This window comes from Chrysoperla carnea, chromosome 4 (assembly GCF_905475395.1).
Source record: "Chrysoperla carnea chromosome 4, inChrCarn1.1, whole genome shotgun sequence".
NCBI classification, from domain to species: Eukaryota; Metazoa; Arthropoda; class Insecta; order Neuroptera; family Chrysopidae; genus Chrysoperla; species Chrysoperla carnea.
Window position 1 is genome coordinate 71,081,987 of NC_058340.1, and position 18,936 is coordinate 71,100,922.

The 18,936-nt window shown below is 28.9% G+C and overlaps 1 protein-coding gene across 2 annotated transcripts in view; it reads left to right on the forward strand.

Moving 5' to 3' along the window:
* Positions 1-18,936, forward strand: part of LOC123299287 (AF4/FMR2 family member lilli) — a 444,323-nt gene that overhangs the window by 158,121 nt on the left and 267,266 nt on the right. Inside the window, exon 1 of one of the 2 annotated variants that reach the window (XM_044881637.1) lies at positions 15,951-16,130. The exons of the other annotated variant lie outside the window; for it this stretch is intronic. Coding sequence (XP_044737572.1) covers positions 15,985-16,130 — 146 coding nt within the window. The 5' untranslated portion in view covers positions 15,951-15,984. Of the gene's footprint in view, positions 1-15,950; positions 16,131-18,936 lie in introns of those variants that run through there. 2 annotated transcript variants of the gene reach the window in all.

Here is an 18,936-nt window from a genome sequence, read left to right on the forward strand (position 1 = left end):
CTCTTATTTTCATTAAATCTAATACAACAAGTTTCATTAATATTTAATAATTTTAATTTGACATTTACTATATACATGTAAACAATTGAAATTTAGTCTTCAATAAATTGCATGAGTTTTTTGTAAAGTAAAAATGACAGTGCAGTGATTAATTCACTTGTATCCTTCTACCTACTACGCACTCAACGAATACTAATTACATGTAAACAATTGAAAAAAGGTAATATTTGAAATAAGTCTTCTCCACATGCAAAAAACGAATATGGTGATTCCAAACTTGTAATAAACCTTTTTTTATAAAGATTTTTTACACCGGTCCATTGAGAAAAGAATACCTATTTTGTGCAATAATTTGGTTGAACATAACATAAAAGGCTGGACCACCATAGTAGTTAAAATAATAAAATGTTTAATAGTGGTGTGAATATAGTTATATATATATTTTTTTTGATAATATTCTCTTAAAACTTAAATATTATATTATTTTTTTTATTGTGTTATAATGTAATAAAGAATCCATTGATGTAAGTTAATAACATATAATATTTTGTAGTATGTAGTTAGTTCTCTGTAGTCGTTCGTTCCACATTCATAGCCATTCATTAGGTAGGTACACTGGTACAATACATGCAAACATATTAACAACAATGTATGAACATTAGTGTAAAAAAATAATGATAAACATCTAATATTACAAAATAATATGTATACATTTATGTATTTGTACACTGGGTTTTAACAAAATTTTTAACATTTAGGGTAAGGTGATACATGCATTTACTTTTTACGCACGCTTTTCTCAATGCTCGTTGATTGCTCCGCTACAATATAGATGAGCTTGTAGTGAAATGAGGTATGATTTTTGTCTAATACTGTACCAGGGGATTCTTCACAGTTGCATACAATACTTCTCGTTGTTTCTGTTCTATAATTGTTTCTGTTACAAACACAATACTCCACTATAATTGCTTTATCCACACAATTCTTTCCTTATCCGCTACACTAAAAATTATCATCTAAATGTTTGATTATTTTTAATTTTTCATTGAAACTGTGTTAATGTTTCAATTTTTTTTAACTTCTTTCAAACTAGCTGTGCCACGCGGTGTTACCCGCGATTAAAAGAGATTTTGAGACTTTCTATTTTACTCTGTACCTAAAGTACTTTGCCTTCTTGAGAAAATTAACTGCCTTCTTGAAAAAAATGCGTGCAAATCTATTTCAAAACCCTTTAAAAATCGATTCTTGTATTCTATCCCATAAGAACCGTGACCCTATGACACTTTCTGACCCTAAACTACCAATACTTACGCAAAAAATCATGTCGATGCTTTGCTCTAAGAAAAATATGAAAAATTAAAACAAATCAATTCCATGGGAACGATATATTTTACCGGGAAAAAATGTGGTCTGAACTATTCCAGACTATGATCTATCTGTGTGCCAAATATCATCCAGATCCGTTCAGCCTTTCTGGCGTGATTGAGTAAACCTTTATCCATCCATCCCTCTAAGCTTTCACGATTATAATAAGCTCAGATATATAATTCTAATAGATATCAGTTTGTCATTAAAGATGATATGTCTACTAAGCAAAAAAAATATAATTTATATTATGTCACGCTTCTCTAAAATATGTCAGTTTTAATCGCATAATGTCATAGACGGTGATGTTAATTTCTTTTTTATTTTTTTATTTTCCAAGTTTTGTAAATTTCCAAATATATTTCAATCGCGGAGCAAATACCTTAAATGTATATTTAGCGCGCGTACATTCAATTTTATGAAATACATTGCCAATTCACACGTTGACAGTGCAATAACGTGACTTTATTTTAATGAAAAGTGTGACCTTAGTTTTTTAAACTCATAATTTTACACTAAACACTTAACGTTAATCATAAATAAATTTGGACATGGCGCCGGTACCTACTAACTTTTGTACTTTTTTTTATTTCGAAAACTTTTTAAATTTATTTTAATATAATTTAGTTTTTTGACTACTTTCGAATCCGTTTTGACTTGTTAATAAGCAACCAATAAATTAAGGTGGTATTTACTGTCCACGTGAGAATTTTCCAGCAATTTATTTCTTATGAAACCTACATTTAATGTTCCTAAAAACTAGATGACCTAGAGAAAATTGAATTTTTCTGCAAGAACTAAAAGGAAGTCTTATTTTGTTAACAGAATTGCTATATATGCCTAACATTTTTAGAGGGACATTCTGTTGATTAAATTCAATAAAAAAATATATTATTAATATAATAAATATCAATTTTTTAAAATCAAATGACAGCTAATTTATTTATAAAATTAAATTGTACACATATTTTAACACTTTAATCAGCTACAACCAACAAACACCAACTATTTATTTGTGGTATTCATATATTGTTTTTATATTGTGAGAGGGGGCTGTCAAGCGGGGGGTGGGGGTGGAGGAGCAGGACATTTATCGTGTTTTATTTATAGAAAATTAAATTTGGGTAATGTTATGTGTGCATTATATTTTATATTGTTCAATTGCATAGATGAGTGAATATATCATCAAATACGGTTGAGTCTCGCGCGTTGGTGTTAGATAGATTGTGGCGTGGCTCAAGCGTGTATACTACACTCATTTTGGTTGCGCACCACTAAAATAATAATATCGAGCTGAAAATCTGAAACTTTCAGGAACTCAATATACAGAATGTCCCAGGAGTAACGAACGTTTTTGTTGCAACAGGTAGAAAATAAAATTCGATAACAAAAGGCCTCTTCCATGACAAGACGAGACAATAAAAAACTGCGATAATGAGACGAGTGAGCTTCTACGTTACGCTGGCTTACGTATGCATACGTGAGCTTTTACGTATACATACGTGTGCAAGAAGGAAGGGGACTATTTGTCTTGGATTTTTTTTTCTATCTGATGCAACAAGGTTGTCCGTTACTCCTGGGACACTCTGCGTAGTATTTGGTGAGCAGAATACAGTGCAAAAAGTTAAACAATTTTTGCTATGAAAAGTATGAAAGCTTTGACAAGAACCGTTTTTGTTCAAGATTTTTATGTTCTTCAAATAAGCTGTAGTTAGTTTTATTTTTATATTTACCAGATTTCCAGAGATATTTGTGATAACAAGTTTTGTGTATTTTTGGGAGCTGTGTTGAACAAACTGTTTAAAATAACTGTAGTATATTTTTTTGTATATCATCGTATAAATTCCACTGTACAGGAGAAAATAATATTTTGATTTGTTGCGTGCCAAAAATTTTAATTTTTTTTTTTTTTCATGTTCTATTTGCCAAATTGCATGTTAATTACTTTTCAATGTTTTGTTATTAATAAACTTGTGACTGCATTTTTTTGCATCCCATGCCGTCTACACGCGTCTTATTTTTGATGCTCGAAGAGCCTCCTACGACCTAAGGACTGTGAATTCCCATGTTGTCTATATATTGCTTTAATGTCCAATCAACCTTAATATACATACCAACCACTAGATGCAATTGGCACCCGACACGTGCACGAAAATTTCCAACTTAATGCCAAATTTGAAACGAGTACCTACTTATTTCATAGTTTCTAGGCCAAGAACTTTTCATAATCATAAAAGAATGATTGATTTATTTATTAACTTAAAATTAATTATTTTTGTAGTAATTTTATTTCCTTTTATTCGCTCCGAGCGTGAATTTCGTTTCCATGACAACGATACACTACTTTAATTATAGAATTAATGGATGCATATATAATTGTGTGGATTGCATTGAAAACTTACATTTAAAATTTAATATTCTTGTTTCACAAATTTAAATAAATAATTACGATAATTAACATTTGAAAAATAATATTTGTACAATTTGATTTCTTATTTTCACAATTTTTAATGCATTAAGTTTAATTAATTAGTGTTTTTCAATCATTTTAATTTGACAGTTTCTATATCATTAACATGTAAATAATTGCAAATTAGTCATAACAGCCCACTTTATCTCCAAAATTTTTCACTTAAAGCGCTGGCATCGATTTTATTATCCCTACCATGACTACGCACACAACGAATAGAGAAAAACGGTTTATTGTATAATTTATTTTTAGAATAATAAAAATTAATTTTTCTGTTATTTTAAAAAATAACAATAATAAACATAAATATGTAACTGTTTTTAATTAATTCCGGAAAATGATGAATTTCATTAGAAATTTTTGAGTCATCCATCGCATATAAAATTCAATTTTTTCTAACCATCTGGGTAGTAACTATTTTAAATATTTAAATAATTATCCATTTATTTAAAAAAATATACCGGATGATTATTGTGAGAGCAAACATGTAGTAATAAAAGCATTTTTTATTGAAATGTGTCTCCCAATAAAATTCCCATCATTCCAGATAAAGATAACATTTGAATTTTTAAACCTCAGACAAACTGTGAACATTTGGCTACCCACTGATTTCCATTGTAGGCTTCCGTTGATTTTTAGAATTCCTAAAACCTCCAAATCATAGATTTAACTCGGTGGATCGTCATAGTTAACAAATCTACTGTCGGGTTAAGTTCGAGTTTAATGAATAATGCACATTGCTAGATAAACCCGTGTCTAGATTGGAGTTGGATCACTGTGTGACATATAATACTTAAGGTAGTTGCCTCGCGTGGGAAAGTATAAGTATTAATATTTTTTGCTTAGTAGAAATATCAGCATCTTTATGAAAAAAAGAAATTGTGAAACATCGAAATACTGTGTCTGACTGACTGACTGATCAGCTACTAGTTTTATAACCATTGTTTCGAATTTTTATAGAACAATTAAAAAAACAAATAACGATTAAATATAGAACATTCTTAACATTCTGCTTGTGAGAAGAATAATTCGAATTCTTTTTTGTAAATATAAAATAACGATAGTTACGTGACAATAACGTCGATCTGACCCGCCGCTATAGAAGTCTCGCATCAAAACTAAGTCTTTTTATACCATGTATATATGAAATATCCATAGTATATTAAGTTTAGTCCCAAGTTTGCAACGCTTAAAAATAATGATGCTAGGAAAAAAATTTTGTCATAGGTGTTCATAAAATCACCTAATTAGTCCATTTCCGGTTGTCCGTCCGTCTGTGGACACGATAACTCAAAAACGAAAAAGATATCTAGCTGAAATTTTTACAGCGTACTCAGGACGTAAAAAGTGAGGTCAAGTTCGTAAATGAGCATCATAGGTCAATTGGGTCTTGGGTCCGTAGGACCCATCTTGTAAACCGTTAGAGATAGAACAAAAGTTTAAATGTAAAAAATGTTCCTTATCAAAAATTTAACAACTTTTGTTTGAAACATATTTTCGTAAACATCACTGTTTACTCGCGAGGGCGCCAATTAGGCGGAAATTTTATAATATGTACCATACTTGATTATCAGTTATGTATGTGTCACATGTTTGTATGTGTAATGTGATAAAGAAATCAACACTGACTATACATGGTATTTCAACAATTAATTCAGTCAATTGTTTGTTTTCACTTGTTATATATTTAAAATAAGTGTACAAAAATTATTCACTACATGATAATTAAAAATAAGCACTCTTTATTTATAGTAGAGTATTGTGGTTGTAACAGAAAAAACTATGGTAAAAGTATTGTAAATATCTGATCACATACAGACTATTGTGTGTGTGTGAAGCATCCGCTGATGCAGCAATTATTTCAAAAGCATAATAATTTCATATAATACGCGATATTTTTGCGAACATTTATCTTACATAACTATATTCCATTACAATATAAACACCCGGTATTATTAATAAATAATTTAAAAAATAATATTTCATTGCATGAACAAAATAATATGAATCATTCAAGTGCTCGTAAATTTATAATAAACATAAACTTGTAATTCATTAATAAGATATTAAGTATCTAAAATATATATCTTATATTACAGATATATTTTATCATGATATCATAATGGATAGATGGATATATCTACTATATAGATAGATTCATTGTAATATAACATTAGATAGAGATGATTTAGGTCAATATCATTATAATTATAATAATACATGTCATATAGGTACATATATATTTATACATTATATATTATATTATATTATATATATATTATTATAATTAACATATGTCATAATCTGTCAAACATATGTACGATACACATGCATTATTATTAATAATAATAATCATATTTTACTTGTCTGTCTGTCTGATGCATTGCATTATATTGGAATTGTTAGTATTAATCCTTTATTTTAATAACCTAAATTAATGTAAGTTTAAAATCTGCAATGACTATGAAATAATATTAAGTTAAAAAATCATGGTTTAATCGATTCGTCTTAGGCAACTTAGCTAGTTATTTTGATTTTTATACCATGTAATATATATCAAGGAATACTAAGTTTAGTCCCGAGTTTGTAACGCTTAAAAATATTGATGGTACTTACAAAATTCCGGTTGTCTGTCCGTTCGTCTGTCTGGCAAAGTGACAACACGATAATTCAAAAACGAAAAAAGATATCAAGCTGAAATTTTTACTCAGCACTTGAAGTTGTACACATACAATACCAATCACACACAGTAATACATTACCATAACACACGGTACACATTCTCTCTTTGTTTTGTACATGGGAACGTCCATAAAAACTCTTCTTACTTCATATATTTGATATTGCTAACGAGATAGCTTACAGTCGGTTAGCTTACAGTAATGCAACGTGTGTGCAACCATATGACATAACACAAGCCGTTAATACAAACCTTTTTAGATATTTTGTATACCAAATAAACTTGACAACATTTCTAATTTCTTGATTACTACAGTGTGTCGCATTTAAGATGAAGACATCCTCATACTTTCGTCATTTATAGGAATATCGATTTGAAAATTTGCATAGTAATATTGGGGGTTTGTTACTTTTTAAGATAATATCTGGATGACCGAGCTTTGCTCGGTATTCTTAAAAAGACACAAATTTTATCACTGATAGAAGACCGTTTTAAATGTCTCCACACAAATACCAATTTGAATCATTAACTACGATATACACCAATAGATGTCAGGAAGAGTTATAATTTGCATTGTATTTCATTAACTACGATATACACCAAAAGATGTCATGAAGAGTCATATTTTGCGATGTATGTTTCAGTTTTTCATGAAAAAACGAATACAACGACGTTTTTTTAAAATGAAACCTTGTTAGATCGACTTATCGCCCCAAAAAACCCCTACATACTCATTTTCAAGAAAATCGTTGGAGCCATTTCCAAGATCGTTGATATATATATATATATATATATATACAAGAATTGCTCATTTAAAGATATAAGATAAAATAATGAAAACAGATAATCAAAGTCTGTCACCCAAACTGTATTGCTTTTTCTTTACTTTACATGCGAAAGAAAAATTGGCTCAGGTATAATAAAAGGTCATTCTCAAGAGGCTTCAGTAATTATTTTCGACAATCAGTTTGGTAAAAGTCTTCTTCTGAGTCTTGTGATCTTGCTTGAAAAATTTGCAAGACCAAGACCAAGATTGCAAGACCGAGATTTTTGCTCGTCACTGCGTTATATGTAAGAAAATCCGAGTAATCAAATACTATTCAAATTTTCCAAGAAGTTTCAAATATGGTAACTGATGAAATCTTTTATTAATACTGTTGAGTATTTCTTTGACTACGGATGTGTATCCGACCTAATTTTCGAACATGCGAATTTTTTCTAGGTCATATTTCTATTAAATTAAATTGAATAACCCAATTTATTTTCTATACATATTTTTTGTGATATTCAAAACGTTATAAAATTATGATAAATGTTTTAGGTTAGTAAGTTAGTGAGTATCGTTCGTGGTAGTAAAAATAAGGAATAAAATATTATACTTTTAATGAATATATTTCCGTTATTGGTAATTTGATATATCTGCACCACATAACACACAAAGTCGTTAGTCGTTAGCTGTTCTATACGAATCAAGTCAATCATATTATCGACCATCGCAAAGCAACGCTTGTTCGTCATAGAATATCATGTATTTTTTTATATGAATACACAGACAAGTTGATAGACAGACACATTGATAAATTAATGATACTAATAGAACCACTAACGGACTTAACGAACGGACTTATTTATACGTATTTAAAAATTATCGCATATTTTCGATTTTCCCCTCAATAAATTCATAATAAATATTTAAAAAAATTTTCTTCAAAATGTATTTTTTCTTTTTTATTTACAAACCGCCAAAATATTGACGTTCACTGAGTGACGACAACCCAGAAAATTCACCGGAAGTTATCAAAGAGGCTAGAGAAATCTCTTAGATTTCTAAGAAGTATCAAACAATCTTGGGCACTAAATAATAATTTGTGGTGATGAAAGGTTATTTGATGACTACATAATGAGAAGTTCTCGAAATACCACTGAAACGTCTTAAAAATACACAATTTCATATACAGGATTTCGGGCGAAACTATTCGACCGACGACAAATCGTTAATGTAACTCGTTTCTTTTTTTGTGTCTAAGGGGTCAAAATCTTCTCATATATAAAATTCTCGGGTCAAGGTTTTTGTGGTTAAACTCCTCCGAAACGGCTTGACCGATTCTCATGAAATTTTGTGTGCATATTGGGTAGGTCTGAGAATCGGACAACATCTATTTTTCATCCCTCTAAATGTTAAGGGTAGTCCACCCCATTTTTTTTTTATTTCTAGACAATTTTTTTTTTATGATACAGCATTAGAAAATACATACAACCCTGAATTTTCTACCCTCTACGGTCAACCCCTATTTTTCCATCGTGATTTTTATTCTTAATAATTTCCTTCAATTATGATTTTTTTCTCAATTCAATTTGATCTTCCGCCTTCGCCGATCGATAACCGATCAACTATCAATCTATCAGTTATCCCCACTAGATGTCTACCGTCGTCACCTCGCATCCAGCAAACATCACGGAGTAGAGATGAGAATGAAGAATTGATGTTTAGATAGCTGTCAAGAATTGTAATTTAAAATATATTCGTTACTTTACTAAACATTAATTTATTACCCTAAATAAAGCATACTTTTATTTTTTATAACGCTTTCGATAATAAGTATATCCCCGAACACTTTTAGTAGATAATTATTTTTATTGAACTAAAAAAATGTTTCCTAGAAATAAAATACATGGCAAAACAACGTTTGCCAGGTCAGCTAGTTACTTTATACACTAACTTTGATCGAAATTGGACACAAAACATTTTATCGAATTTTTGCTATTTTCTTGAGGGGTACGTATCCTCCTGAAAAATCGGGAGAAATTTTTGGCTTCCTATTTCATTAAAACTTTGTTACATAATACATAGTTTTTAAGAAATCGTCTAAAATCGCATAAGAAAAACAATTTCTTGGATCGATTACCGGCAGATTGATAGAAAATTCTCTTATAGTCAAAATAACTGAATCTTCGTGACTTTATGGGCATTAGCTAAGTATTTTAACATGTTAAGAGAAACCACGCAATTTAAATCAATAAAAAACGGGTGATAATTTGTTTATTCAAGGGATTAACGCACAGTTCCCGCCCTACATCTATTTCATCGCAACGATACTATTAAAGCTAATAATTACAAAAAGTTATTATTTATATTTAATGATTCACAGCTGAAACGGAGTCAAAAACAAATATAAGAAGTATTGTATACACTCCATTAAATTTGTAACCAAAAAGAATGATTTTTTTTTCGCATATGGTTTCATTTTTTGTGGTATAAAGCACGTGGTTATTTAGTTATTTTTATTTTTTGCTGCCCTTAAATAAAACTTTAGTAGTTTCTTAAATATCAAAAAAAAAAATTCGATGTAAACCTCCACACAACTTGTATATACAAATTCAAACTGAATTTTTTCTTTTTCAATTGGATATTTCTATATCAAAAAATCTAGAGAGTGTGATAAAAAACTATCTAAAATATTTAGACAATCTTGTAGTTTACAATAATACCATAAAAATATAAGGCTGTCGATGATATAAAAACAAAATTTTAATTTAAATATGAATTCATTGAAGATCCATTATTTGATGAACAGAGACGACTATAGTTAGAGTATTGATGATTGAAGAGCGACATCTATATTATCAAATTTATAAGCATCACTTGCACACAATATAGTATATATTTTTGTAGTTGCGTGGTATTGTTAAGCCAAAAATAACTCATTACTTGACTACAATGCATGTATTTGGTTTATCAATTTATATGTTACCTTAAAATTAGAAAATATTACAATTTAAAAATCTGAATTCGTATTCTAATGTTTCCATATACGGAGGTTAAACATCTGATAAGTTGATGTTGAAAAGTACGTTTAATTTGACTTTATATTTTGTGGTTTAAAAGTACATAACGAAACAAGATGAGATCGAATAAAAGGAAAAATATGAAACACCATATTAGAGAGATGAAGGAATTGAAGTAAAACATATTAAATAATATAAAATTTATATGCTACGCACGTAAAACTCTGAAACTATATGTATACCGTCCGCCTCTGTTCGTTCGCTCTTCATCCACACTTCAGCTTTGGTAGCACAACATAGTTTTTCCTTAATAATATTTCATCTCTTATAAAATGGTTTTCTGTTGCTTAGTAATGCAACGTGTGTGCAACCATATGACATAACACAAGCCGTTAATACAAACCTTTTTAGATATTTTGTATACCAAATAAACTTGACACCATTTCTAATTTCTTGGTTACTACAGTGTGTCGCATTTAAGATGAAGACATCCTCATACTTTCGTCATTTATAGGAATATCGATTTGAAAATTTACATATAGTCCATTGAAATGTTACATTGACTGAACATTTTTGAGAGGGCGCGATTTTATTTGTGGGACATGTAGGGGAGGTCAATACAACCTTAACCCCAAGTTTGTGGGGTTGGCGCCCTTGTCCCCCGCCCGCCATCTTGAAGAAAGGGGTGGAATCATATTTTGCTGTATCTCGTAAAATATTGATTTCTCAAAAAATTTGTAAAGACATAATTTGTAGCAAATTGTCGTGGCTACATTTTTGTCTATGTGACTTTTTCCGATAAACTTAAAATTTAAAAAGTTATGAGCAAAAAAGTAACAAAATCAAAAATTTCTTTTTTTGCTTAATAACTTTTTTTCTTGTCATTTTATCATAAATTTAGGTGAGAGCATTATTATAGAGAATACGTTTATGAACATTTTCCAGTAAATTTTATTAATTTTTGTTAATTTTTAACGTAGTTACAGCGCTCCAAAGTTGACCAAGTTTATCAATGCGCATGATAACTCGGCCAAAACAACATGTTAATTACCTTACTCTCGTTTTTTAATAACATATTTAATAAGCTGTTTCTTCTTCCTCATGCTATTCTTTTAGTTGTGCTACATATAGTTGTGATACAAACGATTCTCCAAAACAGTAGCAAAAATTTCATTCAGTTTGTCATCGCTTCCGCCAACACAGGATGTAGCCCGTTTCAACAGTCTCACCAGTGTATCACCAGGTCCAATAATGGCTTGGAAAATACAATAATCCTGAATATCGGGGCTGGAAAAAGCATGGAAACATTTGGATGCCAATCCAAAATTCGAAGTGCTCCACAGTGTGCCTCTATTGCTCTGGAGAAACCTGTACCAACATTATGGAAGTAACAAAATTAATGGAAGAAAATGAATTTGAAGAAGAATTACCAACGATGACTCCAACTTTTACTCCTGTCATTCCTCAAACCTTCACATTCGATGTTGAATTACAATCCGAGCCACAGCCTGGAGAATCTAAGCCACAACTTGGAGAATCTGAACGACAACCTGGACCATCGAAGAAGAGTAGAATGGGATAGCTAGCTATTCTATTTTAATTACTGATTATATTATTAATTACTGATCGGAGATATTGGAGCGCTGTAACTACGTTAAAAATTAACAAAAATTAATAAAATTTGCGGGAAAATGTTCATAAACGTATTCTCTATAATATTGCTCTCACCTAAATTTATGATAAAATGACGAGAAAAAAAGTTATTAAGCAAAAAAAGAAATTTTTGATTTTGTTACTTTTTTGCACATAACTTTTTACATTTTAAGTTTATCGCAAAAAGTCACATAGACAAAATTGTAGCCACGACAATTTGCTACAAATTATGTCTTTACAAATTTTTTGAGAAATCAATATTTTACGAGATACAGCAAAATATGTTTCCACCCCTTTTTTCAAGATGGCGGGCGGGGGACAAGGGCGCCAACCCCACAAATTTGGGGTTAAGGTTGTATTGACCTCCCCTACATGTCCCACAAAAAAAATCGCGTCCTCCCCAAAAATGTTCAGTTCGGCCCTAAAATTGTAACATTTCAATGGACTAATAGTAATATTGGGGGTTTGTTACTTTTTAAGATATTTAACAGCCTGCTACAAATACAAATCGAGAAAATTCTTAAAATTTTGTCTAGTGCCAGAGATTGTTAGAAATATCGAAAAAAATTATTAGAAAAAGTTGCTTAGAATATTTTTTTATGCCCATATACCGATTTTCGCATTTTTAATTTTTAATTATTTTGGTCTTTACTCAAAATTATTACAAGTAGGAAATGACTTGTAATAGAGCATTAAATTTTATTAGGAACACTTTGTAATATCAATATTTTTATTACATAATTTGGAATTCCTTTAAAATTGTAGTATTTTATAATGTTACATAAATTAATGGTTTTTTATACGTTTATATACAAAAGTTCTCTTATTTCTATCTGAATGGTAATGTGTGCTTATTGCTAATATTTTATTATTATGTAAATTAATTTTAATATTCAAATTTTAAAATATTTATTTATGTATTTTACTTATTTATTATTACTTTTTATTCTTATTTTAATTTTCTTTTGATTTCTTTCAATTTTCTTAGAAAAAAGGGTTCTAGAATGTTAAAAAATATTAAGAAATTTTATTTTTTATTATTTTTAGAAATAACATTTATCAAAATTCTTAAAAATGAGAAAAAACTTTAATAAAGTTATTTTATATAAGTATTTTATATCGATTTTCAATGATTTTTTTTCTTAAAAATTTGCATGGATATCCAAGCTGAAATTTTAAACCACATATTCTTTGAGTAAAAGTCTAGGTACCTACACAAAAAGTTTGAGCCTTTAAAAAATATAGCATTGTTGTCATGCGCATACATCCTTAAATATCATACTTTGTAGAAAAATTATGAAAACAAAGTATTCTGACGTGTTGTTTTAAAGATATTCTGGTATGTTTTAGTTTGTTCAAAAACTATCTAAAAATTTATAGGTATTAATATTCCTATTAGTATGGAAAACGTGGAAAATGGAATACAAACAAAATTCCCAATGACGAAGCTACATGATTTCTCTTTTTTGGTATAAAAATTGACAAACATGAATCAAATAACCCATTAAAACTAACACGTCTAAATGATGCATTTTCACGATTTCATCAAAGCAAAGATTAAAGTGAAAAATCCATACAGATTCTATTTTCCAAACCTTCATAACTCACTCAAACACTTACCAATAAGTCAAGAAATCATAGAAAAGCATGGAACGTTCGATGAATTATCTTGGTTTAATTTTTCTGGTAGCATTCAAGGAAATTATCAAAACTATTTTAAAATTTGGAAAATATCAAGGCTGAAAATGTTTTTAGGATCACTCATAGCACTGACACACACACACGTTGAGTGTTTTACTTCAACATGATGACACTGTGAACATAGCAATAACACAAAAACAAACCCACTGTATTTATTGATAGAATTAACTGAAAAACTAATTGATATTGTGTTTAAGTAGCAGCTATCAATAAAAGAAACAAATGTAAAGATGTTATGAACACATAATTAGTGTAGTTAAATCGTTTAGTGGTGTTGTGTATTGAACAGTAATTTATTCCTTTTTGATAAAATCACGTGGCCAACCAATTATTTTTATACTAAAATGTAGATGGAGACCTTAAACGTATATTTATGATAACAAATTTTTAATAACAAATATTTGATATCTTAAAAATACTATTTCAAACGATCCAAAATTTATCAAACATAAATAAATAGTTGAATCACAAACATATTTCATTTCACTTGCTTGAAATCAATAGTTCCAGCGGGAGTATTTTCATTCGTAGAAAGAAAATAACCTATCAATTAAAATGTTCTAAATCATAGCCTATCGCAGACCGGATAGTCAATAATTTTTGGATGCATTTTAGAACGCGCATTTTTAAAAATTTACAAATGATTTTAATAAGCTTCATTGCTTTTTAGTTTGGACTAAAAAAAATTTAGGGGGCGTCATTTAACTACATGGCTCCATTCCAGCCTATTTTAAACCCCTCCCTCCATCCATGAAGCCTACGTCGTAGCGTATCGGATGTATTTTAGTTTTTATTATCGAAACAGGAAGACATTTAGTATTTTTGTGAAACACTAGCATTACGGCATTGTAAGAATATGGGATTCATAAATTATAAAAGTACTCAATGTTTGAAATTAAATATCCATATATCGCAACTTAAGCACCAAATTATTTTCATTGTGTGAAAAAAAGATATTCGAGTCACTTGGTTTATGGATGCTTTGCTTAGGACTGTAACTGTGAATTTGGGAAATAATCAAAAAAAAATTTTATCTATATTTCGACTGATTGGTGAAATATGCAAAAACTAAGTTAAGTATGCAGAATGGAATATAGTCAGTTTTCAAGAAACCTCTAACTTTGACATTAATTTTTAGTTCTTTTTACCATTACGCTTTCTGTTAACATTTCTTCTAGGCTTAGACAATTTTTATTGGATTTTAAGGAAAAATTTCTATTCAAGTGTGTTTTACTCTTATTATTAAAATATTGATTTTCCCGGGGAATTACAAGGAATTGTCAATTATTGTGAAATATATATTATTAAAGGAATCATGATTTAAGACTTACGTTTCAAATTTTGAAAGTTAATTTTGTTAGGATTTGGAAAAATTAGAAAATTTAGAGAAAATCGCTTATAAAAGAAAAAAATTCATCACTTTAAATGTACTTTATGGAAATACGAGTGCTGCTTGTTATAATTTTCATTAAAGGAAAATATATGCTTTAAGCTGATGATTTATAGTTTTCCAAATTAATATTTAGAAAATTATCCTTGTTACATAATAAAGCATCTTAAAATCACTTTAATATAGGATATCTATAAATTTAACACCAAAAGGGATATAAAAAAGTATACTTTTTAAAAGTATACCTGCTTAAAAAGGGCATTAATAAGAATGAATATAAACGATTTTAAGACCGTGAAACCGTGAATTTTTGGGAAATTTCAGAAATCTTCTTGCAATGTATCTCACAATTTTTCAGATATTTTTGGGCATAGTATTTTCTAAAAACTTGTACACAAGTGAACACACGTCAAATTTTTATATGATAAAATTAAATCGTTTGAAACAAGTTTAATTTTGTCCATAACTTAGAGTATAGTTAAATTTTAAAATACGTACAAAATATTTGTTACTTATACAAACACAGTTAGCCATGTCTCAAGTAATACACACCGATTTACAACTACATTTATACAGAAATATTTTTAAAAAAAATCTAAGACAGCCATTTTTATTCGATTCATCACCCAAAATATCGTGCATTTTGTGTGTGTTTAAATATTATGACAGATTCTTAATTATTTTTGATTTATTTTTTTTTTAAGTTTTTTATCATAAATTTCGTGACATATTTTCCAAAAGTAGAAGAGAAATGAAAAGTTTAATTTTTTAAGATTTTGACTTTTTTTTTTTGTGGTTAAGTTTAACAAAGATCACCCATATCAAAGTAATTGGTTAGTGTTTAGTGCGAGAGTGTTGTGATATGTCTTTTTGCGCTGTTTAGTGAGAATAGTTTTTTTAAATGATGATTTTTTTAATAAAATAATTATTTATTATATCGATGTCTTCGATATCTGCATCGCCACAATCAAGTTGTAGTTACGATATTGAAGCAAGTGAGAGTCTTCATGAAATCTATTTTGAAAGTAATAAAGATGGCGAAAGTAATGGATCGTATGTTTGGTACGATCATATTAATTCTGTTATGTAAGTCAAAAATAATTTCTTGTTTACTTAAAAAATTGGTATGATTTTTGTAAATGTTGTTTTTCAAATACTTATGACTTAATTGGATGAAACTTGTTGAAAATTCAAAAGTGAACAAAAACATCGTTTTCTTTAAACTGATTAATCGAATATACGGTGGTCAAAGGACATTAAACGTCTAATAAACCAGTAAGTTGTGCTAAAACATAGGAAAAAAAGTTTTAAAGTTAAGTAAATATAGGTAATTTAAACAATTAATTCAGGCAGTTGTTATTTGTACACGGTTTGAAATTTTTGGTACATTTCACTAGGTCAGTATCGGTGTGAACACCATACTGATTTGATCATTGAGGGAATAGTAACATTAGCAATAGTTATGGCGGACGAGTCAATGCAGTATGGGCGTCAGATTCAAACTGGTTAGCGATACCCACAATACTTCTGGTGCATGGCCCTATTCAATACTGTATTATTACTTATGATAACATAGATACTATAGTGTCTGTTTCTTTACCAAACCAACATTGTAGTAAACGCCATGCATTTCTTACCGTGTATATTGTAAATAATAATTTTTCCTGGGTTATTTAACAAACTGAATTACTAAATCTTGTGTAATATATTAAAAATTGCATCATGGCTGATAATAACATAGGATAATTTCTTTCCATGCAAAATTTCAAGTATCTCTATAACAAACTTCCACATATTTTTGGACATCTGATTTCGGATTATCAACAAATTACAAAAAAATTTACTTTAAAGTTATAAATGGCCTTGATTTGAATTTTGTATTGATAATTAATCAATAATTGTCTAATTAATTTTGCCCTCGTTTTTACTGTGATTTATTTGGGAAAGACAAATTAAATCACCTATTTTTTTTATATCGAGTATGATGTGAACGTACCTTTAGTGAGCATACCTCATGTATCTATACCTTTATAATAAGGTATATTCTTAGATAAGTTTGACAGATATATTCATAGATATCTGATTATAAGAAATATAAATACTTATTATCTTTGTATACATTATACCCAGCTGTCTACACTGAACTAACTGATGGTCTATGACTCATACCGCTATGACATCACAGCAGGGCTTACCCGCGTTTTAGGTCACGTGATATACAGTTTAAAAATTACGATTTTTAATTTTAATATTTTAAAAGAAAAATGTGCTTTTATGACTCGAAATCAGAATATTTAAGTATATTTTTACATATATTTTAACTTTTTTTCAAATTTCAAGACATCTTGGTATAATAATGGTTCTAAAACAAATTTCGGCGAATTGTATTATTGTTAGAAAATCAATTTTTTAGTGAGCTTGAGTTTGATTGATAATAGAATTCGAATTCCACTGTATTTTAATTAGATTCTACTGTACATGGGTAAATAAATGGTTAGAAAAAAAATTATGAAAATAAAATCAATTTTCACATAAAACAAAAGGAAAGTAGAGAAAACATTTTAAAAGTTATATATTTTCACATTCATTCATTGAGTTTGAGTGTATACCGTGTAGTAGATAGAAATACTTACCATCGATGGACGGGTAAAAGGAGGAAATGAAAACACTGTTTTCCATTAGTAATATTAAACTTTTTCTTCTTCTCTGTGGGTAGTTATGTGCTATGTTCTCCAATTCGCCTAGCTATAATAGGTATAGTTGCCTTTACAATCTACCTAACGAATAATATAATAAAAATAATATAATAGGTAGGAGAATTGTTAATAAATATATATTTCCTTTTTTTTTTTAACAGAAGTCCTTTTCTAAAATACTACCTTTTTAGTAAAGCAAGGAAGCTTAGTTATTATTCCATCATATCAATGTTCAATCTATATATATATAAATGGAAGCTGAGATATCGGAAAATTTGGATCGATTTTAGTCCGTATCTCAAAAACTATTCGATCAGTCATCAAACGCACCCGATTTTTGTATTTTTTGGGTCAAAATTACCTTATATAATGAGTTTTATCGAAATTGGAGATACAAAAAATTTTTCGATTTCTTAAAATTTTTTTAATGGGTCCCTTTGAAAAAATCGAGAAAAACGCAACAAAATTTTGGAATTTGATGAAACTCGGTGGATGGGGTAATTTAAACCCAAAAAGTACAAAAATCGTGTGCGATTTGCGTGTCGATTGGATGCATAGGCTTGGAGAAAATCGCTCTTTGTGTCCAATTTTGGATTATATCTCAAAAGCCAATTTTTGAACTTTTTGGGTCAAAATTACGTTATTTACTAAGTTTTATCGAAATTGGAGATTTAAAAAAATTCTACATTTTTTGCAATTTTGGAGTACACACCATGCTTTGTATTCTTCGAAAATTTCCATTTCTGTATATAAATAAAACGAAATAACTGAGGTTTTGTATGGTTATTCATTCCATCGTATTAAAAATCAAACAAAGATTTATGTGAACTTGTATGTTTCTTCTGTTGTGGTATAGAGAAGAAATATATCCTTGAAGGATAAACATCTCGAATATTCGAGAATAGAATATAGAATATTATATAACAAAACATAACCTATATTTATTATCGTATGGTATTTATTTATTTCTATAAATAATTAACTATCGTATGTATCGTTATAATAGTCTTAATATAGTTTTTTATATGAGCAAACAAGAAGCAATTTCTGAATCAATTCGAGTTTCTAGGAAATTGTTTCGTAATTATATATGTATTTTATAAACTTGACTGCGAAAGTTCTTTGAAGGTGAAAATGATGAAGTAAAGTCCTTTTATTAAAATTACGGCTTCTACTCATAACTTGATATCTTGGTT